This window comes from Lineus longissimus, chromosome 4 (assembly GCF_910592395.1).
Source record: "Lineus longissimus chromosome 4, tnLinLong1.2, whole genome shotgun sequence".
Taxonomy (NCBI): Eukaryota; Metazoa; Nemertea; class Pilidiophora; order Heteronemertea; family Lineidae; genus Lineus; species Lineus longissimus.
In genome coordinates this window covers 18,721,678-18,746,318 of record NC_088311.1, presented here as the reverse complement: position 1 = coordinate 18,746,318, position 24,641 = coordinate 18,721,678, and the positions used below count along the sequence as shown (strand labels likewise).

Genomic DNA, 24,641 nt, shown 5'->3' with positions numbered 1-24,641 from the left:
ATACATGTAAATTGTCAAAATTGTTGCGATTTACTAAAATCTTCGAGTCTACCTGAGTATAACTCTGTTTGATATTACTAAGAAGATGAGTGAGTATTATAATTTATTCCTGGTTTGAGTTGTTTTTGTAATTTGATCTGATAAGAATTGTTCGAGGGCCAAACTTCGCCTCGCTTTTAAAACTATTGATCCAACTCATCACACAACAAAATATTTATATGCCACGAAAATGTTGCACACAAAATCACAAAAAAACACACTATTCATTTTAAGAGGACGTATTTCGGGTAAAGACGTAAAATACAACATTGCAAAATGTTTCGAATTTTTGGAAAAGGACGAGACACAAAAATTCCAATAGTTAATTTATTCGTACGTGGATGAGCGATTTTGGCGCATTCAGATTCAATGGCGCCAGTTCAAGCATTGAGGGTAGCACCGCTTGTACTTGACGGACATGACGGAGTATGTTATTGATCATGACACTTCCGCAAATTCGTAACGATATGCTGACATACTGGCGTGCTTTGGTATGATAATGGTAGAAATGAGCTGGTTTAGGTTATGGCAAACCAATAGCAACTCAAAAAGAGTCACCAATGGCATGACACAAACAGACAAATGCAAACTGTTATGTCACCAGCCGAAACGTGTTGTTGCAGCTGGTGTAAATGATTGTGTAGCGTGATGAAACCAAGCCAAATAACTTCAATTTCCGACTAAACCGTAGAAATACTTAAGTGGATATTTGGCGTAAAATGGAAGTAAGCATAGTTATTAAAGTGAGGCATCGTCAGGCCTCAATGGTGAAGTTCTGTTACACCAATACTGGCAACGTGCAGATAGGGATGCTTAACATATAAAACAACTAAAAGGAGTCCTATCACATTTTTGTTTTTCCAGATCCAGCAGCCAGAGTTCGGCTTCCCACTATTTTGTATATTTTTGGCAACCCCCCGAATGAGAACTGGAAGAATTACTATTTCTTACGGTAAGTTTGCTGCTTCGTATTCTCATGTTATCGCCTTCAGCGCTTGCTCTGGGCTGTGGCGTATTTTCCCTTTTGGTACCAATTATCCACGTCAATTACAATGTAGCAGGCAGGGTATTGGATCCGCCAAGGACCAATATCTAAAGGCAGCTAAATTCGTTCATTAATTTTCCCAGCAACGTGTAATTTGGTCTAAAGTAAAAACTTTGTCATAAACTAAGTTGAAAATCATTTGAACATTGGCACCTAAAAACTATTCTGTTTCGATTGAGATCATCTTGACCCGTGATGTTTTGAGATCGCTAAATCACTCACCCAAAACCTTGACATTTTCCACCTCAGAAGCTGTTTTTTTTGTCTGGTCCCCCATCGTCGGTTTAGTTCTGCTACAGTGATAGTTAGGTCAGTAGCCCAGGCAAGTAGCTTCGATTTTGGACCAATCAGAACATCTGTAACGGAACGGTCTCGGCTGCAGTGATATCAGGTTCTGGGCCCAGCTGAAATGGACTCGTGGAAAAGTACTCGTTTGAAGATAGGGAAGCGATGACCAGACAATATGGGGGGGGGGGGGGCAATGGCAATGGCAATGTAACCTAGTTGTGAATTTAGAGGACTACTTTGCAGACAATGTTCTGAGTAAACTATGGTCCTTAACGGTCCGCCTGGATTGATCATATTATATATACTGTATGTATGCCTGTCCCTCTGTCGCGATGAGAACAACGATAAAAGTTAGAGAATAGGTCTTTTGCCACTCTCCTCAGGTCTATTATAGTCAGGAACTGGTTTGTTCATGTTTTTAGTTTCCGAGCGTGCTCATCAAAAGTAGCTTTTGTCGGACACATATCTCTTCATGTTAGGATACATTTCACTCGATCCTGGTGAAATCAATTCGCCTAATGGGTACCGGGCGCAACGTTTTATATCATATGGGCACACATGGTCATTAGTCTCCGTCAACCTACCTAATGTAGGGTTGAGAGGAGACTCTTGGCATAGCTAGGCAAATTCCCCCAATTTATAACCCCGTTCCAGGTGGCTACGGCGTATTCAATGTACTATATATATCATTAGAGGTTGGAGAACCCAGGTGGTATCGTGTCCGCGAACTTTTTGGGACACTGGATATTTAATAAATAAAATCGCTGCCTTAGTGCAGACTCAACCGACAATTCTAGTTAGTGTTTGGATGCATGCAATACTCAAGCGCAGTGATAGAAGTCGTGTGCTAAGGCAAAATGTCCACTTTGGTGAATGATTGCATGCAGCATAGGTTTATGATTTAATCATTTGAGACACGAATTAGGGGGCGATGCCCAATTTCATGCATTGCTGCACTTCACTGTAGGCCCTGACCCGAGGACATCTAAGTTGTTCTGCAACAAAACACAGCTTGTTTCAATAACTATTGATGCAGGATCGAGAGAACGTAAATAGCAGGACTGGTGTGAATAGAAAGCTTGAGCAGGTCAGCAGGTACAGGCTGTTCCAATCATCCCCCCACACCCAGCTGTTCAACAGGTAATGTTAGTCACCCCACAGGGAGTGCAGGTAACTGATTAAGCCCCTGCATAACTAAACAGCAAAGGCTTGGCGTGTGGGGTGGTAAGGAGAATTGATAGATCAGATTAAAAATTCCTCATTACAGCTCCGCTGGAGTAAAATTTCAAAATAAACAAAACGTTGCACCAGGATAACATGTGACCAACAACCGTGCTAAATTTCAAGGCGATACAACGTCCCTTAGTGTGACTTAACTCGTCCCCCTTCCAGTATTATTATGATAGATAAAAACTGGCAGTTACAGTAATCAAATTTTTGCGGGGCAGAATCACTCCAACTGCTTTTATTATCATTCATTTGACTGAATATTGTATGTAAATTTGTAATTCTTTTGTTGTTTTATATACTGTTAGCTCTGCTAGGAGTAATCTTTTCAAAATTCCATCTGATGTACATTTGTAAATTGTATAGTTTCTGTGCTCTATGCAATGTATTATTTTGTTGAGCAATAAATTCTATTCTATTCTATTCTATTCAGTGTCAGCCAATACAAACAAAATCTAAAAGCGTTGTACAATGATAGGAGATTCGGACCAGTTATTGGTTTCCAATGGGAGTGTTGTGTTATCCATATAAATCAAAGAAAAATCAGACACAAAGTACGTCTAGAATAATCATAAATGCAGAGCTAATTCTTGCAGGACATGTAGCTATGGGGAGATGGGGAACAATGAAAACGATGAAAACGCTCCAACGAGATTCATTTAAAAATCTGGCTAAACTAAAGGGACAAATGGATAAAGAATTTAATCTAGCTCAGTAGCCCTAGCTTTATCATCTGCTAGCCAGTAGATTACATTTTGGTTGGATCAGTGGGGGATTTCTCCGGGGGGGGGGGGGGGGCGAACGCCTCTTTAACGTTTTGAAGGTGAAATGAGGCCCATATCGACATAAAACAGACGCTTTTCCGTTTCAATATGGGGAAGGGATTTGCCCTTCCCTGTCCTCTGGCTACCGGTTCATCAATATTTTAACGATGTTCAGGGCCAGTTGTAGGAATTTGGACATTACGGGGAAGGGGGGGGGGGGGGATGAGACCAGTTTAGAGGCAAACGATTTGTTATTTATCGGAACTTAGAGCCATATCAAAGCGGCTGTTCTCTAATTTTGATAAGAAAGGCACTTAAGACTCAAATCATCTTCAATGGTGAAGTTATATCGATATTATTATTCCTAGATCTCAAATTGTTCCCGCTTGAGATATAACTTTGAAGTTTATGGTTCTGTTTGAAGTCAATTTCAATCAAGGAAACAGACTGTCGTTTCTGTTATTTCCACCTGACAATGTTTGTGACAGCCAACAGTCGGGATCATAAGTGAATGTCCACGCACCTTGTCCCATGCTCGATTCTTGTGGAAGCACACCTGTCAGATTTTTGAAATTACATGTATTTGGGTCAGTTTTTTCCACTGGAAGCATTAGTTTGTGCAAGAAGGTGGGGTTTTTTTATTGTGAAAAGCTCTTTTTTCTAATAGTTTTTATTTCCATGAAAAACATCTACGGGGTACACATTTGTTTTGGCTAAAAAAAACGCTCTGGCCATTTACTTCGGACGTCGACATTACATGCCCATCTCTATACGCATCAATCAGTCTATACGAACTAAAAGCAGGCCCATTAGCGAAAGCCTGGAAACGCAATATTCGATATTGTCTCTCTTGTGATGATTTTCTAATATCATATCCATGTTAGGCAAGAAGATCAAAGAGTGTGTTATCCGTTCCCAGTTGCTGGTCTTGATTGGGTTATGGTGGGGTTCAATCACATGAAGTACAGCGGATGTTAGAGTACCGATGGCTTATCTAGTGTAAGCTTATACATTGATAGAAGAAGGTTTCTGAGTAGACACAATGTGCTGCCGTCGAACGAAGGACAGCGATGTTGCAGCAAATATCCTTCTATCACTCAAATCCCGTCTGGTCGAATCCTCAGCGTAGTCAGACAAAGTCATTTTGTCTGATACGAAATCATAAGCAGGCTTTATAATTTCGCGGCAGGGACACTATCGATGTTGCTACTCTCTAGTTCAATCTATAAATACTGAGACAAACATTAATTTCTTAATGGTGCAGACGTTGTTGGCTTAACCAATCATGTTGCAGTAAGTACGTTTCAGACTATATATTGGTAAAAAAATAAGCCTTCAGTGAAAATTATCCGAGGTAACGCCCGTCATCGCAAAATCTTGAACACATATTGAGTTGATTTTGCGATTTCGATAGCATGATCGGGTGACAAAAAACTATATGTCAAACATGGATTATGGACAAAACAATCATGAAATGCATCATAAATGGAATTAATACATTGCATCCATTTATAGGTATTCGAGTTATCTGTGGGTGTAAGAAATTTCAAGAGTCTTGCTATCCATTTCTCTTTTTGTGAGAAAACATTGAAGAATGTCAGAAAGTGTATTTTTCAAAAAATTTTGATGTCGGGCCAACCATGTCTGGGATCGATCTCGTTATCATATAGAGCTAAGACCAGTGGTTGATATAGTTGGCAGACTATGGGAACTAAGTGAATTACTTTCGCAGAAGAATTATCCGGACATGGAGTAATTTAATGTACCGATAGCATTACGAAAATATTCATTTTGCCGGGATATTTTCTTGCCATGCCGTTTTGTTTTTTTTTGGGCACTTCATGATTTTTTTCATTCGTTTTTATTGGGCTGTCTGATATATTTGAGCGCTGTTCTATCCGATCAGATTGTCCGTACTAAATCTGCTCTGCGACGAACATCATATTTTATTCAGAGCGCGGGCTTCCTACTGAACGCTAAATCCTGAATCCTGCCGTATTCAGGAGCTGTCATGAGGCGACCGACTCTGACTACTGTCTATAAACCTAAGCCCAGCCTGATCCCTCTGGAGTATTGGAAGTAGGCAGCTGATGTATTGGTCTTCCTGAAGCTGTTTACCATGTATTCTGTACGTCAATGTTCAGCCAACGTCCATTATTTGTCGAAGGTAAAGTTTCTATTTACCGAGGTCATTGATTCTCGGTAAACAAATGCATTCGTTTCGTATTTACATAAACCGTGAGTGTATAAAACAGCTCGAAACATGATGTCAGACAATTATTTACCGTGATGAACACTTTAGAACATCATCTGAAATTTTATCGCTGTAACGTATCTTCATAAGAAAAAAATATTTTTTTCCTGCAGCATATCTATTACGTCATGTACGTCAAATATATTTTTGGAGAAATGTGATTTCTACCATTTTGTGTCATATGCAATACTGTAGACCTGAAAATGTCCCTTATATAAATTTATAGGATTTTAATTTTTGCGGACTACATGACTTGTACGAAGGTTTCTGTGCCTACATATGTATGCTTTGCCTTTAAAAAGCCATCATGCACTGGTGTGCCTGTGTTCCCGGGTTTTACATGTACATGCACAAGGTATTTTCCCCCTTTGAAAGCGATCGACTGTGGAAAATGACAGGGATGGTGTTAGAATTTTGGTAAGAGTCAGGGTTAGAAGTAGGAATAAGAGAGTTGGTTGGTGTAAGGTGAAGATGTACTCTCAGGGACAGTGTTTCTTCTCACCATTCTCGCGTGCCCCTGAATAGGGTATTCATTTAGAAAGTTGTTGAAAACGGGGTTTTTTTGCACGTAAACTCTCCTGGGGTAACATCGCACATGGGGAACATAGAACCGGCCCAGCTACATGTATTAAAGCAGAGTATTTCAATAAGTAAGAAAGAACTTAGGGAACCAATGCTGAACATGCTTGCAGACGTTTACGAGATGTGCGTTGCGTGGAGATTGGAGCGTTGACAATAATTATCACAACTACAATATTCCACGTGATACGGTTCAGTGTTTTAGGGGATTTGTAAAAACATTTTCTCAACTTTGGGGCACCCTTACTTGCCCATATACAACATCCCTCAAGCGCAGCCCCTAGCTTCTGAACAGCAAACATGATATACCTCACTTTCAGCTCACATCCATCTGGGCATGCACAACCGATATTAGATATATCAAAACATCCAGCTGATCACTGACAGTTTGATTTATTGTGTATTTCATTTGATGCCGATATGTGATATTTTATTATTTTCCATTGCGTTATCGATGCGCTGAGTCATAAAAATACATCATACGATCAACCCGTGTCGCCTTGCATCATAGAACAAGCCGTATTCGATGACGATTTCTCTAGTTTAAGTTGTCTTAAGCCTTAAGAAACCAGTTATAAAATGCAACAAAAGTCAAAAGGTCATCATCTAGATTACTTGGGTAATAAATCGCAATGGTACAATCTCTCACTACTCAGCATTCTCACAAATAGGTCGTTTGGCATACGGGCCATTCGGTACCAGCTTTAACTGACGAGCTGAGAGTTCATTCCAAAAGGTAAAAGAACCAATGGCATAATTTTATCATGCTGTCGGTTGTCTAGTCACTTCCACTCTACAGCAGTTCCTACCAACGAACTTGACGTAAAACGGAAAAATAAAAAATCTGAGCGATTTATCACGCTTTTCCGATTTTTCATCCCGAGTTAAACCTCCGTGTGCAGCAAGCATCGTTGTGCGGGTTGATGCATTGATGATGAGCTCCGCGGAGGCGAGAACCTTCAACGTGGTGTCACTGTGAAGACCCCGCGCTTCTACGACGCTAATGGAACAATGTTGAATCGTGATAGCAAAATCTCATCCCAGATCCTGTAGCAAGCGAGTAAGTGGATCATGACCGTTGCACGCCTCGGTACGCTGTACATCGAGACTTTCTGCGGGCTTCAAATTGTGCTGGAATTCAAGTAACAACGCCACAGGTTTCCGCGCAGCTCCTGCGCAGACAGAAGCCCCAGCTCTAGTTTGCTGTGTAATACCCGTGCGTGATAGCTTAATAAAATTAGGCCCCGCGTGGTGGCGCTCAAGCGGCCATTGCCGGGGGCCTAATTGATTACAATTTTATTTTTGTTATCCGCGACAGAATATGGTCGCGGAACATGTTTTAGTGTTTTAACGACACGAAAAAGTTGCTTACTGTTAGTTTTTCATATGAGTTGTCTGTTTCAATGATAAATTACACGAATTGGATTGTTAGTATGCACGAGCAGATTGAATTCAATAAAATATTTCATGTTTGGAAATCGACGACCAAATTCGTTAATATGCGTTGTCCCTACGTATAAGCTCCCGATAGGTGGCCGGTGTGTAACTACGAGCCACTCTCTGTAGTGTAATGCAAGAGAGTGGCTGATTCCCTCTATTCTGAGGATGGCTCGATGATCCTAACGCTATTTCTAGCGATGACCTGGTGTTAAACCTGCTTACTGAGCCCGTCACGTCAGATCTCCCATGCCGAAGAGGAGGAATGTATAGTAATGCCATCAAAGATTTGACCCCGGTCTTTTGGGAGTCAGCTACATTTCATGTTCTTCTGTAAAGTTGATGGGAAAAGACCTCTATGTACATTTTTTTGCGCACGCATCATGTCACGAGCAGAATCAGTTGCATAACCGTCAGCATCATCCACATACAATATACACAGAGTAAATAATGTTTATATTGATTTTACATAAGGTCTACTGATCAAATGAAAGTCGGATTACTGAAAGTTGATCTGGCATTTTTGCAGCATTTACTTTATTCCTCCCGATGACATCCGGTATCAATATGGAATATGCTATTTATTGAGAATGTCTATAAACTACCTTTTGTATAAAATCACTTGCAAACTAATGTATCATTCATGGCTAGACAAATTGCTCAGAGAATGAAACCAAGAGGATAATCCTCGCGTGTTGAATCCATAGAACAGGGTTCGTTGGGTGCCTGAAGGTAAAAGAGCTAGGCGTGGTAGATTTTATTCCCAACTCCTCCTAAATATTATACATCTTCGCTGGTGATTTGATCGGTCATTGATTCTTCGATTTTAACAAGAAAAGCCACTACCCCATGTAAAATCATACAAGTGTAAATTACCGAGTTTACACTCTTACAGAATAGGTTTTTGAGTTTCTAAAAAACATTAAGGGATTTTTCAACCAACACCATATGCCTCTGTAGAGGTTTTTCAGGAAAAGGAAATACCCTTGAAGGTTTTTCACAAATCCCAAATCTTTAGGGGTTTTTCAGTTCTCCGAAAAACCCCTTATTGTGTTGGTTAAAAACCTTTAAAGGTTTCTTGGAAGCACAAAAACCTTCATTTCAAAGAGTGCATCTCGCTAATCTGCTGTCTTGGCAACTCGAGCAACGCGCCTCGTTTCAGTAGCCCATGCCTTAACCATGTTAACGGTTAAGCGCGTATTCTGTTAAAATGTTCATCCTAATCTACCACTTTCCCTTCAGTAAAATCACGGGTATGAAATCTCTAGACATGCTAGATGAGATTGAGCAGCTCGTAAGTATAACTCCACCTGCAACAGACTCTAAATGGATTAAACTGGAATGCATTGTCACTAACCAATTTCCACCCCACGACTGGCATGACCCCCACTCTAGATGGCACAGCAATTTTAGACGATGTCCCCTGTTGATCATAGCACACAAATTTGTTCCCCGTTCTGGTATCATTTAGTGACATCACAAATTAATTAGATAACTATGAATCTTATTGACAAGTTATTCTTATTAATTTTTGGTGTGATTTATATTGTTTACCCCACTTTAGATAGATAATTCGTGGCGCAGTAACTGTTGTTGTATAGTGATTGTTTATCGTATTTGGGATGATCTTGTGGCCCCTGCAATAGCTGAAACATTTTTGTCTTTGAATTGACTTGGGTCCGCTCGATTGTTTTTTTTCGGTGTATCCGAATCAACAGTGATTTTATTGGATGTGGTGCGATGTCGTATAGGAAGTTCACCCTAAAAAATAAATTTTCTTAAGTGAGCTTTTGTAAAAGAATGTAAACTTTGTTTTTATTTTGTATGAAAAAAAATCTGTACCCCTCCGAAGTTCCAAGGGAATGAAAAGCTGAAAAAAGGGACCGGTGCATTTTATGTTGGCCAAAAAACGTTTGAAGATTTTCTAAAAGCTCATAAACCACTATTTCAAGAAACGATAATCTTAAAACTAGTCATCAGATGATACTTAAAAATTATGGTACATGCAAAACATATCAGTCTGCTAACGAGAGTGACTGGGCGAGAACTAAGCTGTTATCAGTAAGTTGCTTCGGAATTGACAGATCTTCTGTCGGGTGGCTTCCGTTCATTTCTGAGAAGGGAATATGCAGTGTAATTATACATCATAGTAATGTGTAAAGTGTGTCTGTTATATCTTGTACGTATGGATTTCACCAACTAACAATATGTGTATTGTCCTACGGTGGTCTAGTGATGAACGTGGCATAATTGTTTTGCCAGCAGGCTGAAGTAATATTAATAACTGTACATTGTGTTCCATTGTTTACTTCTTTTTTGTGTGTTGCAGTACAGCGTTTATTTTGTCATGGTAACAAATTTCACAGCAAATATATCATAGGCTATCACCAGCAGTATTACGAAAATAGCGAATTACACAAAAATGATAACGTCAGCAATTTCTGCCGACCGAACGCTTATAGCGAGAGCGGTTTTCTGGAGATTGGAATAAGAAGCCACCGAAGGCATCTAAGTGTTAAAGAGTTAAGTTGGAAGAAATGTTTTTAAAAGACGAGTCGACCTTTTTTCGCTATATTCACCCCCCTGACCCTTAAAAATGAGTCAAAAGCGCCATTTTCGTTTTTTTCAAAAATAGCCAAATGAAATTGACTTGATATGGCCAACCAAAACGAAGACGCAAGTCCAGTTCTTCCGTTCGTAGAACCTTATGATCAAACTTCTGCTGTGACCACTTGGTATAGTCCTGACCAAGCGTCCGTAGACGTATCAGTTGCCCCATATACGACCATCAAAATACGGACAGCCACGGACCCCATGCGATCATTTATTCTATGTGGTTAGTATGATTTAGATGTCATCTGGCTGAAATAATGTGGATAGATATGTCCAATTAAGGTTGTGTGTGGTCAACCGTCGGGGTGCCCTAATCTATCATCAATTCAGTGGTCTGGCATCATTTGGATCGCGTAAATAAGCTACGGGTCAAGGTCACGTCTGGAATATGATGACTGAAAAAGTGCACCTTAAGGTGACGACATAGATCATTTTCCAAAGCAGACATCCCTTCAAGTATGTTATCTCTGCCAGTTTTTGCGTCCATTGCACCTGTGTTATTGGATACACACAAATGTACGCAACAAGAATGTTCGAACAAAATGCCACCAGTTATGTACGATTTTCTTCAAATTTCCAAAACCCTATTTGATACAACAAATCCTGTCGAGACCATTGAAACTGTTCGTTAAAACGGGTAAACACTTCTGTCACACATATCCGTTTTATATCGAAACATAAGAATATCTGACTATCGTTCAAACTTGGTATCGGAGAAATTTTTAAAAACATTTAGCATTCGCATGCCTTATTGGTGAACGTTTATTGTCCATATCAAGTATTAAGAACACACCGCTGAGTTTTCAAATAAACCAGATTGTATCAAATATCCTCCTATCTTCATGTCAAGGGTTTTGAACGCTAACCGAGTCTAGGCTATTACAGCGCTACGCAGGCAGGGCTATCACATTTGAGGTAAAGGCCAGCGCCATTGAGTCTTATTGAGTTAATGTATTTGGTAATCCGAAGAGAGGGGATACCCAAATCCGGGTACAGTCTGAATTCTGATATCCGCAATAAGCAAATTACGTTACCATGGCAACTAGTGGAGTGTTCGGAATGAATGTGCTAAAAAATCAGCGAAGAAGCCAAGAAACAAGGGTTGTGCTATATTGTTTATTATCATATGCTGTCAATACTCAAAGCTGAGCTGTTAATTGCAGGAACCAGATGGTAGCAAATTGTAGTCGGTCACTCTATATCGAAAGGGCAATCAGAGTGGGTTAGAGTGCTAGTCTCGGTTTTGGGTATGAGGAGGCTGTGGGACGAATCCCGGACTGGACCTTGATACCTAACCCTGCATGACTCCGTCCTCGGAATAAGAAGCGGTAGAAGCGCTTTGAATCAAGGTGCTGAAGCGCCGGCACGTAAAGTTGACTACAATCCTCATCAGTGTGAGAGGCGGCTGTCATGGTCTGTCCAGCAGTCTCCACTAGTGAAATGAATATATTGTTTGTACAATGTATCCCTTGCCAAAGAATCCCAATACAAGTGGACATTTGGCAGGGTGATTTGGGCTCCTTTCCCTCGCAGAGGATGTAAGTCTCTAGGCCAATGGTAGAGTAGCCTGCAGCATATATCATTCGAAGAGCGAAGTCACAGAGATTACGACAGTGCCGTGGTGGAAACGGCAGAAAAAGCACCGTCGTGGTTATTCATCCTGATTTTCAATCCACGGCACTTTAATAGCCATCCTTTTGCCTCCAGGCATGAACTCGTAATCATGTCAACAAAGTCTAACCTTTTCATTTAATCTTCGCCATCATTGGCAAATAAATCATTCCTTGGAGAGGCAGTAACACAGTCAATCTCCTTTTCTGCATGCTGCAGCCATGCAGTCGCTGAGTTAAGCTGCGTGTTCGCTGCATGCACGAAACGGTGTAATCAAGTTGCCGTTTTAAGCGCAAGCACGTAAAGTTGACTACCATCCTCATCAGTGTCAGATGCGTCTGTCAGAGTCCCGCCAGCGGTCTCTACCAGTGAAATAAATTATGCTAAACACACTGGGCCAAGTTGTTAGAAAAGCCGTTATCTACGGCTCGTTTTGAAGCCGTCAAATTGAAGGAGCCGTACGTGGTCGAAGAGTTTTGAGGACAACGTTATGATGGTTTTTCCCCATCGACGTAACGTCAGATTTTCTTCTTCATCCTTCCACAGCTTGCCAAGAAGCTGGCCTGATGGACAAAGGCTAGTTTTATAAATTTACCAATGAGCGTGTATTTTCGCTGTTTTTATTGTGATGCACAAATTTTCCCCGGTCGGTTGGTTATATAGAAGGCCATCCTGACACGCGACTAAGACTTGAGATAAGTCTCGGTCAGTTGGGGAACTGATTCTCCACAGGGTGTTGTTTCTGAGTTCACCCCGAGGACGTGATTCTCTCAGCTGTTTCTCCCCAAGAAATGCACTTATGTCAAAAGAAAAATATACGTTAGATTCCCTGGTAATTCTTAATTGTTTATGAGTTCACCCTGAGGGAAACACAAGTATTGGTTACTGACAATCTTTTCATATTGACAGTATTTTATTACCAGTCGGCTGATACAATCAGAGTCTCTGATACAATTAATAGGTGACAAAAACGACATTTTGGGAGTGCAAATCTTTCTTCCTGCAGGCAATACGCTTTATTTTTCATTGATCAGATAAACCTATTTGCGATATAGGTCTCACTAGCCAGTGCAATGGCCGGGCCTACCTGGCTCCACAAATGGCGCGACGTCATTTCATGCATACCCCTGTTCAAGTGGCTGTCGACCTTGCAGTATATCACTCTCACACATAAACCTATACATTTCTGAATAGCTTGTCGCTTCTAGAATACATCTGGCCAGCTTTCATTGTTATCAAGTAATTCAGTCATGAGAACATGGGGGCAGCACAATACATGAGACACCCTGTACATCGATGAAAATTTTGAAAATTTCACCTTGCCGCCTTATAACTTGACGATTAACATGGATGGTGAAATAATATTTTTATAAACTTCTACTTATCACCTTGAGAAAGCCAAATAATAACAATTTCAAATTTTGATACAAAAATAGGGTGTCGTTGCGGCTTTTCTTTGAGCATTTTGACCGCGAAGTCTCACCTTGAGAACATGTGCACTCTGACAGGAACCAGTTCATGTCAACATCCGATTGAGCTATAAAAAGCATGCGAGGCCTGGTCACTGCGGACGTGCACAGAAGAAGCTGATATTTTCCTCAAATAATCGTCAGAGCTACCTCTTCACAAAATACCCAGGACACCGACATTTGAACATGCAGCAATAGCGATATGATAGGCTTATCTGTATCCATGGTAATCGCCTGAGATTGAAGAACTTTTTTTTTAAGGGGGACCAATGTTGACCTGATCACCACTGGCTAGTGAGACCTTAATGGTAACATGCAGTCTCATATTTCCCCTTTTTACTACAAAATATGAAAATCTGGATTGATACAAACATTTTGGTGTCCTACATGACAGGTCCAACAAGAATAGCTTCCAGTGGTGATCCATTCAAAATCATAGGCAAACTCAGCACTTCACCCATTTTCAAATTCGTTCAGAAAGCGGATTTTGTGACATAGGCCTACAGGCCTATCAGCCCATCCAGTAGTGATCAGTACAGAAAAGTAACTTCCAAACACTAATCAGAAGTTATAAAGTCGATTTGGGTTATGGGCTCCAAATACATCCAATTAAAGAACTAGTTTGACCTACATTTTTTGGAAAAAAAGATGTATTAATTGTTCTTTGAGGGGTTTGGTTGAAACTGGTGAAGCGCTTGTCTGAACACTTCTGTCCCTGACACTATACCATTTTCATTTAGCAGTACCTTTACACAGTACATGATACAAATAAAAATTGAAGCGTTCCAGACGCCCTGGGGGCGTCATTGGCGTCATGATGCCATATGACGCCATCAGGGCGTCGGGGCGTCGTTACAAGTAAAAGCAACAGTACTGTCAGTAGAACAGTGTCCGAATGAAATGAACTCAACATCACAGAACACAGCTCAAGAGAAACGACGAAGCAACTCAATGTGGCAGCGTGGTAGAAAAAAGAAAGGCCTGGAAAGCAGCAGGTTTGGCCATTTGAATCAATTTAGGTTCAAGCCAGATGTGTTACCATGGAACAAGGATCTCAAGGTAGCTGAATCTCCTCCAACTCTTCCACCGATCACTCGAGTAGATGAAGAAACTTTGCCCGTCTCCAGGAAGTTTGACTTCAACACCAGTCAGAAGTTACGGCCTACAAGTACAAGCAAGAGAATATCAGAGTACAGTGAAAACGTAGTCATTTCAATGGAGAAGGAAAAGACACTATTAAAGATGGTACACGAGCACGCCAAGAGCTGCAGTAGTAAGGCTCCACCCGAGTTAACCATTGAACGAAGAAGGGGCCTACTCGTTTTCTTTGCCCTAAACTGCAGAGTTTGCCACGGAAAGCTGCCCGAGTCATTTGCGATGACGGATGAGATTGAGAGCAGTTCCGGACCAGCTGGTTCTCAACTTAATGAGCAACTCACCTTGGCCTGTATGAAGAGCAGTGCTGGCATACAGGATCTCCGCCTAGCAGTTTCGGCTCTGAATGTAACACCACCTAGTCCGTCTACTCTGTACAGGAAGCTGAACAAAAATTTGGAAAAGGTCATTAAAATCAACGAGGAATCCATGAAGGAGAACCAAAGACTGTGTCGGCAAGATGCCCTTGACCTCGGCCAACTGCCAGTGGTCGAAGGACAAACCGATGCGGCCTTTAACAACCGTTGCCAATCTGGCTACGAGGCCGCAACTCAATCTTTTTGCGGACTGATAGAAGAAAAACATGGACTCGTATTAGCAGTAAGCACGGCGAACAAACTATGCAGGCGACAGAATTGCAAACACGATGACTGTTGTAAAACGTACGATTCCAGCAAGACAATATCATCTTCGGAACGGTCACTTGCGGAGGAAAACCTGAAAAAAGTAACAGATAATGGAGTAGTTTTACTCAGCTCCCTCACCAGCGATGCAAGCAGTCAGCTAGAAAAACTAGTGAAGGACGTGAATGACAGTCAAAACAATCCCCATGCTCCCAGGCTGAAGCATTTCTATTGTTTGGTGCACAGAATGCGGACATTTCAGAAGGCATCCAAAGCGCAACTGAAGTTGAAGTCCCTGAAAGATAGTCAGCAGAAAGGAAAGTTTCTGGCAGCCCTCAGACGCCGCATATTCTGGGAGATTAAATGGGGCACAACTAAAGGAAGGTCAACCGAAATCATTTACAGGGCTGTTGCGAACTCTGTCCAGTGTTTTAGAGGAAATCACGCACACTGCAGAAAGAATTCCCTCGTATGTAATGGGTGCCCACGAAACGCTCCACGGTATCTTCCACATGGAAAATACGTCGCACTAAGTACCGAAGAAGCTCTGAACGTCCTGGCAGTCATTAATAAGTACTTCACCCCAGCACAGTTGGAGACGCTTCACGGCAGCAAGACAACCAACCAGTGCGAAAATCTTCATTCAATGGTTTTTCGCTACGCACCGAAAGGGTCAACGTATGCTCGAAATTTCAAAGGACTAAGCCACTCAGCCACCCATACAAAAACTTTCGGACCTGGGCGTTCTACAAAGCTGATAGCGAAGCGCCTTAATCTAATTGCTGAAAAGAAGACACCGTTCACGATTCTGCTTGAGCTTAAAGACAAGAAAGCCAACTACGATGCTTCCCGCCAACTTAGCAAGCGTTACAAGACGATGCGGTATGTCAACAAGCGCAGAAAAGTAAACAGAGCAGAAGCAACTGGGTCTGCATATCAACATGGGGATGTAAACATTGACACTCTTCACACATACGCGTTCAGGCCAAGTTAATTCCTTCACACAGAATGCTGAACAAGAACAATGAGAACAATGAACTATGAATCATGAAAACCGTCTTTTGAAACAAAAATATTATTATCAATTAAAAGATTAAACAGAAATTAATGTGTTCTGGTTTTCTCTTACCCACTTAGAAAAGACATGGCTTGGCGACACCATGCCCTATACAGTGCTGTGGACGAGCATTATAGCATATCTTTCTCTGATTATTTACACCTGCATCTTCGAGAGAGAGATGGGAAAGATTGACACAAGTTTTGTGATGACAAGTGTGACTGACATGGAGTGACTGGTCATAATGTGAAAAGTTGTCTTCAATGAAATAAAGGAAACGGTGAACCTTAACCCTATATCTTTTGTGAGCAAAAGTGAACCGAAAAACACCGTAACCCATAGAGGAAGTCTCCCCACCCCAAAGAAGGCAATCACCTGTTTTAGTTATTTTAGTCATCATTTGTTTTTTTAGTTGTTGTTGGTCACCTTCGGATAGGGGGAGACAGTATGCACCAGGACTTTGAGACATGCTGTAAGCTTTTCACTTGCTACACTGCTTGCCACACTGTTGCTAGTATTATTGAAGAAAGATGACAAAACCTTCAGTTGTTACATGGTATACTAGTAAGTCCCAGTAGGCCCAGTAGGCCCAGTAGGCCCTTCGTCCATTTTCAAATGTATATGCAAACATTAGCAGGTTTGGAGAACGAGGGCCTACCCAGTTATTCAACATGCAAGCCATACACTTTGAAGCTGGAAAACAAGAGGGAATTCAGAGGGAATTCAGAGGGAATTCGAGTAACAGCACACCTCAGCTGTGGAGGCCTTTTTGGTCCATGAACTGAGATGAAAGCATCTTTATCCACCCGAATGCATTCGATGAAGTCAAATGATGTTCAAAATGACATTTATTATCATATTTTATGATTTCACTTTTATTGGTATTTTGATTAAGGTCTCACTAGCCAGTGCAATGGCCGGGCCTACCTGGCTCCACAAATGGCGCGACGTCATTTCATGCATACCCCTGTTCAAGTGGCTGTCGACCTTGCAGTATATCACTCTCACACATAAACCTATACATTTCTGAATAGCTTGTCGCTTCTAGAATACATCTGGCCAGCTTTCATTGTTATCAAGTAATTCAGTCATGAGAACATGGGGGCAGCACAATACATGAGACACCCTGTACATCGATGAAAATTTTGAAAATTTCACCTTGCCGCCTTATAACTTGACGATTAACATGGATGGTGAAATAATATTTTTATAAACTTCTACTTATCACCTTGAGAAAGCCAAATAATAACAATTTCAAATTTTGATACAAAAATAGGGTGTCGTTGCGGCTTTTCTTTGAGCATTTTGACCGCGAAGTCTCACCTTGAGAACATGTGCACTCTGACAGGAACCAGTTCATGTCAACATCCGATTGAGCTATAAAAAGCATGCGAGGCCTGGTCACTGCGGACGTGCACAGAAGAAGCTGATATTTTCCTCAAATAATCGTCAGAGCTACCTCTTCACAAAATACCCAGGACACCGACATTTGAACATGCAGCAATAGCGATATGATAGGCTTATCTGTATCCATGGTAATCGCCTGAGATTGAAGAACTTTTTTTTTAAGGGGGACCAATGTTGACCTGATCACCACTGGCTAGTGAGACCATATACGCGAAAAGGAAGTGCACTATAATTTGATTGACGGGTACATAGGGACTGATCACGAGGTAAAAAGGTAAACTTTGAGGACATACTACAACATGTAGTCCCTCTAACGTATTAGTAATTTGTCGTCGGCATCTTGGAATATCAGTCCGCGTGGCCACCAATGACGATTTTGACGAGGTCGCGCAAGTGGCAGAGTGATCATGAGAATTGACTATTTCGACACTCATTTCTTTGTATAGTCATTTTAAAACAGTTTTTAGAATCGGGGTCAAAACAAGTAGTTTTTTCCGCCAATGACATCTTCATTGGGGGATTTGCACTTATGTTCTGGTCGACTCCCTTTGAACATGTTGAATCGACCCGAAACTGACAAACGCAACTGAATCGACACTGCCGAAGGTGCTTAAGCTTGCATAGGTAACGCCAGTCCGTCTGCATTAACTGCGTTTTCTTGCTGCAGCTTATGGTGCATGCAATGTACACGCTGCTTATCTTAGCGATCTACAGCAGCAGAAAATGAGATTGTGTTACTGCCTCTTCAGTGATTGATTTCTCAATAGTGGACAAGATTAAAGATTATAAAAAGCAGCCGAGGGGCGTATTAGATGTTGGAATGCATAAGAATGGCCTATCAGTGCATTACTTTGTGAGGGCCAAATTGACATACCCTTGGTACTACGGTCTTTCTATAGACAACGCAGTCGTGGTTTTATCCAAAAAATCTCCTGCTCGTAACCGTCCAAGCAATTCTGAGTAGAGATCGACAAAAGCTTCGAACAGCAGATACGGATTCGCCAAATAATGGAAAGGGGGACGGATGGCGCAGCCCCCATTTAGAAAGCGCTGTAGTTGCAGTTTTTGAAAATAAGGATAGGGTATTCGTGTACGCTCCCTCAGAAGAAAATTGGAAATGAAAATATTTCCGGACAATGGAGAGCTAAATGAGAAGAAGTAGTTATACGCCTCTTGTGGAGAAGCACCCTGATAAATCTTTGCTCAGTCTCCGACTAATAGGGGCCTCATGCGCAAGCCCCTAAATTCGTCATTGAGGCAGCAACATACGTGCGCCTGCTACACAAGATTGGGCCGCTTGATTCGGAAGATAATCAATCGTTATCTGAAAGAAGGTACACTTTATTTTGGAAAGATTTTCCAGGATTGCCTGGTTTTAGCCAGTATTAATTTCTTATCTCCAGCGGGGAAATGCCTATGATATGACCGAGGGATCCAACCTACACTTTCCCAGCCCATGGACTTTCAACCGCGATACTACGTGGACCAGAAAAGTACTGTTCATTCAAATTGAATATTAGGAGTTCGTGTTATGTATTTTGTATTTTATAACTTGTGTTTTGTGTTTTGTATTTTATAGGAGAGCTATGATCATCGATCAGGCATGGATTACATCAAACGGTTTGATATCGAGTTGGAGAAGGAGGTATACTATGCCGGCGAGAAACTCAAAGGGCACGTGCTGGTGGAGAATATCGAAAATATCAAAATCAAAGGTCAGTTTAGTTTTGCTTCAATGACTTTAAGATTACATAGGGCTTTGTATGAGTCAAGTTAACGATTGCTAAATAATTAGTTCCGTCCCCACAATCAGTTAACAAATTACTTGGATAGCCTTTAATTTGGAAAAGGCTACTGCTGCTTTTGATTGAATCACTATTTTGACAGAATATCAATAAATGTGACCTTCAAAGGCCATTTTAGCTATTTTTAAGAAAATTCAGATTTCAATCGTTGCACAAACGGTAACATCACATAGAGGCGGATTCACACTCCGACGCACAATATTTGCGGTCCGTCGCGCAATCGTAATCTGGACGCCGACAGTAGGCATGATTCGCAACGCTTACGAATTAGGGCTACGAACAACGAAGTACGAAGAACTTGCATGTAAATGTACTTTATTGACGACTTTTTTCGAAAGTTTCTCGATTCCTCGTACAAATATAATTAGTACAGAAGATGATTTACGAGTGTCGCGTAAATGAATCAGCACATGGCTTGATGACACGACAGACCTTCGTCGTTCGTACTTCGTCGTTCGTAGGAGTTGCGAAACCTGCCTATTACCAGATTTGAATTGCAAGTTGTATATTTCGCCCTGTATTCATCACTTTCAGGAATTCGTGTAAATTTACGAGGGAAGGCGCACGTAGAATGGAAGATTATGCGAAGTGGCGAGCGTCGGACGGTGAAGGAGGATCACCATTTCCTCGAAGATAAAGCTGTGGTGTGGGGGAAAGGTAGGAACAACCACCACCACGTTGTCCCACTAGAAAGTAATTATAAACATTTTCAAGCCTATGCATCGTGCACCTGTAAAGTGGTAATAAATTTAGTGTAGTGTTGTAGCAAATAGCATAGATCTTAGTAGTACATGTAATTTCTTTGGAGAATCACTAATTAGGCCAATTGTACCTTACAAAAAGAATCATTTCTTAAAAGCATACAATGTACTTTGATCCTGAAAACCTAGATACCCTTGTAGACATCAAAACTGTTGTCATTACTCGTGCAGAGGAGATACAGTTCTGGCCCATTCGGTGGGTCTCTTTGGCGGCCATGTTCCCTTGAATTTACATGACCATGAAGCTCATGCAGATCAGTCTTCCGGAACACTGAGGCTGCTTCCTGTACCAATATATAGAACTCAATATTAAGAAAAAAAGGATGAGCAAAATGAGCCATCCAAGACTGAATTTCATGCTATCTGGCAGCCATTTCGTATCTGAGGCAAAATCCAGCGTGACCCGACGCTTTATCGAAAGAGTATACTTTTTAAGAAGTTAAGGCTTTTTTTAGCTCTTCATTGACCGTTAAATGCTTTTCGGCCAACACAGATATACACCCCTTTGAGGTTTTTTAGCATCGTGAAAAACCCAATTAAAAAAGGAAGTGACTACTTGGCAAGCCCGGCTTACCAAACAGCGACTTTTTCTTGTCCTGAATGGAGAGCCGAACTCATTAATATTAAAGTAAAGTCTCCAGCTCGCCAAACAGGGTAGATTTTTTACCTGTTTGGCAAGCCCGGCTGGCCGAACAGGGTGGCTTTTAGTGCTGTTTGGCAAGCGGCTCTCCAAACAGGACAAAAAAAAGATGCCTGTTCGGCGAGCGGCTTGCCAAATAGACCCGGCCATTAAAAATATCCAACTTGACGAAACCTTTCAGGCTTTTTTATTAACTGAAAAAGTTCTATTGTGGTGGCCTAAAAACCTTTAAGGGGCGCGAATATGTGTTGGCCGAAAAACGTTTTTTAAACCCTTAAACCATTTCTAAGGGTGTAAGAGGACGCCAACCACTGAGAAAAACCTTTACGAGAAAATAATGTTAGTTTTTCCTTGGCTTAGCGCTGTTGCATATAATGTCTTCGGGCAGATACCATCAATGAAATCCCAGTGCAGGCGATTATGGACTGATATGTGATTAAGATTACTGTGTTTTTCGTCGATTCTCCAGGGCTTAATGTTTCTTTCTCAGTATAGTGTTCGTGCAATGCACTCACGGATTAGCAATTTCACAATAAGTAGCATAGACATGTAGCTTACATATTGTAAAGTGTGAGTATTTCGACAAACAACTGATAATTAATAACAATAGCATGTAGTTGATAACAATTCGTCGTCGTTGTAGTGAAATATGTCAACGTGCGTTAAAAAGAATAATTGGTACATTGTACTGTACTAATATGACTTAAAGGCCTACGCCGTTCGTAATTACTTGTGGTCCAGTTAAATAGAAATCCACTAAAATACACAATGCCGTAGTGCGGTTATTATGAATACGAATTTGGTATTCATAGTATTTGTATATCAGTCTACACAACAGCAATGTTGAAATTTATATTTTGTACGTATATTCCGGCAATTGGACATTTTTTAATTCAATTACAAATTCAAAATTTTTAACGAACGGCGAAGGCCCTTAAGTTCATTAGCTATATGATAAATTTGACGTAGGGTTTTATGAACAAAATTCTTCAAAGTCTTCATTTTTAACCAATAGTACGTACATGTAGTACACACTTCTTAAATAATTTATTGTGTCTTGCCCAAAATGGAAAAGAAACTTTGGCACGAAGTTTCCCTGCATGTCTTACGTCACCGTGAAGATGATGCAATTATATAAAAAACGAGAAAACCCCCAACTTGTGCAGTATTTGTCATGCCTGTTAACCTTATGCATACTATAGCACTGTTTAGTTCGCTGACTTCTAAATGAAAGGTATGTTTTCTTAATTTGCAAAAAAAACTGTAAATCCTTGAAAATAGACTAGTTTCACGGATCAAAGACCTTTTCTGAATATTCAAGTCCAACCCTTGAGAAAAGAGACATATAATGCATTTGAACGTTCGATGCTATTCAACATACTCAATTTGGATAAAAAATGGTTGGCAACACCATATTTTTGGTGGCCATGACGTCATGTTCTAGGCCTCAGTGTCGATTTCGTAGTTATTAAAGTTATCGTAGGTCTGTGAAACTAGAGTATAGCTTTCTTATTTGATTAAATTGTTAAGCAGTCCCTTTCGAATGTGTGCATTCTACCTGCTTGTAGCTTGCTGTTATTGCTTTGCAGCTCGCTTTGTAAAGCAGTTATAGAGAGGTACGATAATGTTAAAGTTGTATAAACAATTTCATTAGATTTTTTAGGCTTTTTCACCTTGTTTTTATCTATCTTGACGTGCATTACATTATGCAGGTTTCGCAAACTGCGGAAGGTCTGTCGTATAATCATACGCTCCACTCCTTAGTCATCTTCAATGCTTAGTCGTGCGAGGAATAGGGGATATTTTCAACAAGTGCACTAGTCGACAAAGCATTTTGCATAGTTCATGCTTCGTCGTTCGTAGCTCTTCATTAGGGTAGCAAAACCTACACAAGTAGGAGTTCTTTCCGACTTCTTAACGGTTTCTCTTACTTTTCCTAATTTATCCGACAAAGGTCCGACATTGTCCGACTTTCCCCTGAAAGGTCGGATTTCTATAGAAAACTTGTGAAAAATACTAGGGCTTCCCAAAATATGGCGTTAAAGATCAAAGGCCTATGTTGAATTGGGTTAATGAGGTGACCTTATTCAGTGAGCTAATTCGTATTCACACTTCGGGTTACTCTTAAGTGTTTGGCTCACACCTCATTATGTCGGACTTTTGTCGGATAAATCAGGAAAATTTTGAGAAACCGTTAACAAGTCGGAAAAAGCCTCTACTAGTACTACTTACTGGCATTATATCTACCATTGATAGACAAAATCTGTGCCGGCCGGCCCTTGGCAAAATCTGTGACAGCATTATCATACATAGCATGGCTTTATATAGGGCACTGCGCCCCGGCCGTCCTTGGATGACAGCTGTTCGATATGATATTTATATTGACTGACTCGTTTTCCTGAGGACAGAGGACAATTGAACCCAACCCACCTGACAGGTGGTCAATCGAAGTGACGCAGGAAAGACCCGATACCTACCTACAACTTGAGTCTCTCGTTGTTTCAACGCGTGTTTCCTTGCTTGACCTCCTCTACACTGCTTTGCCTTCCTAATAATGACATCTTTTCAAAGAAAATAACCAGCTGAAGTCATAGATCTGATTTACTCTTATTTCTCATTATTTACATTTTCTCGTTTCATCTTTTTTAAACTCCTGCCGTCTTATCTGATCACATCTCTGTTTCTTTCATTCAACTTTTTTTTTAACTCGGGGATTTACCTGCTGTGTGAACAATCTGTTTAACGCTGCCCAGGCTAAGCCGGATCATGATAATTAACGTGGCGGATTTCCTCATAGAAATATCTATCGCGTGGGCATAAAAATACGGAAACCGTACTTTGGCGAGACATGTGCATGTATCTCCAGAATCATTGAGCGGAATGTATCAAAAGATATAAACATTGTTATCAATCGCATTAAATGTTCAAGAGCGAACAAAATTTAAGTTGTTTCGGGACAATAATTTGGAAAAAAACTGTACATTCAGTGTGATCTGAAGCTAACAGTCGCCATTTTCATTGTTCCGGTACTTAAAGGAGCCTCTTCTAACTTGTCTATTCCTAAACGTTTTGACAGTTTGAAAGTAGAAGGGTGCTGTAGATCATGTATGACCTGACGTGTAATACACCCCGCTTGCCGAGAATCACGCAGGTCGTCCAAGTTACCGAGCCGACCCGGTCCTAGGATAGGCAAAAGTTACCACGCACTATACATTCGCAACCGAAATACCAAAACTGCAGGTTTTCTTGAATTGGTATTTTTCTGACGCAGATTATATTAATTTGCACTCATTGATAGAATTCTAAACCATAGGGATGCAGCTCATACAGATTTTGCACCACATTTTGCACCCATATTACACAACGTCAACACAGGAGATGGCACTTGTTGTTGTTGTCGTTGAGATGGACGTTCCTTGCCCGCCGATATAAAAAGGAGAAAAGCCGTGAGGCCGTTGCCATATTGCAAACGTATACCTGTTGCCAGTTGATGAGAGCACAGTCTTCTACTTGCTTTCATTTATTCTTTATTTTATTTTCAGGTAAAGACGAAGAAGGATCCATACCTATCCTACCCCGTGGCAAGCACCACTTTCCAATGGAGTTCCAGCTGCCTGAGAGTGCGTTGCCTTGTTCGTTTGAAAGTAAAATAGGAACTGTACGGTATTACTTGCGATGCGTTATCGACATCCCCTATGCATCACCGCCCCAGGGAATCAAATATTTCACCATCATTGGACCGCATATTGATTGCATGGACGAACGATTTCTTGTAAGTATATTGTATAAACGAGGCAAAAGAAGTTGTGAAGTATAAAAATGTGTTAAAGGTTAAAGAAGGGGTGTTCATATAAACGAATTAAAAAT

At 40.9% G+C, this 24,641-nt stretch overlaps 2 protein-coding genes across 4 annotated transcripts in view; both read left to right on the top strand.

The window, feature by feature from the left end:
* LOC135486465 (arrestin domain-containing protein 3-like) overlaps positions 1-24,641 on the top strand; it is a 45,036-nt gene that overhangs the window by 13,058 nt on the left and 7,337 nt on the right. The window contains exons 2-6 of one of the 3 annotated variants that reach the window (XM_064769262.1): positions 904-991; positions 8,876-8,927; positions 19,148-19,283; positions 19,908-20,030; positions 24,317-24,546. In XM_064769262.1, the coding sequence (XP_064625332.1) occupies positions 8,889-8,927; positions 19,148-19,283; positions 19,908-20,030; positions 24,317-24,546 (528 nt within the window). In that variant the 5' untranslated portion in view covers positions 904-991; positions 8,876-8,888. Of the gene's footprint in view, positions 1-903; positions 992-8,875; positions 8,928-19,147; positions 19,284-19,907; positions 20,067-24,316; positions 24,547-24,641 lie in introns of all 3 variants that reach the window. The other 2 variants (XM_064769260.1, XM_064769263.1) reach the window with 2 other exon arrangements.
* On the top strand, positions 14,227-17,215 carry LOC135485962 (uncharacterized). Its single transcript, XM_064768394.1, has one exon. It carries the CDS (start codon positions 14,227-14,229, stop codon positions 16,096-16,098), a length of 1,872 nt encoding a protein of 623 aa, XP_064624464.1. The 3' UTR covers positions 16,099-17,215.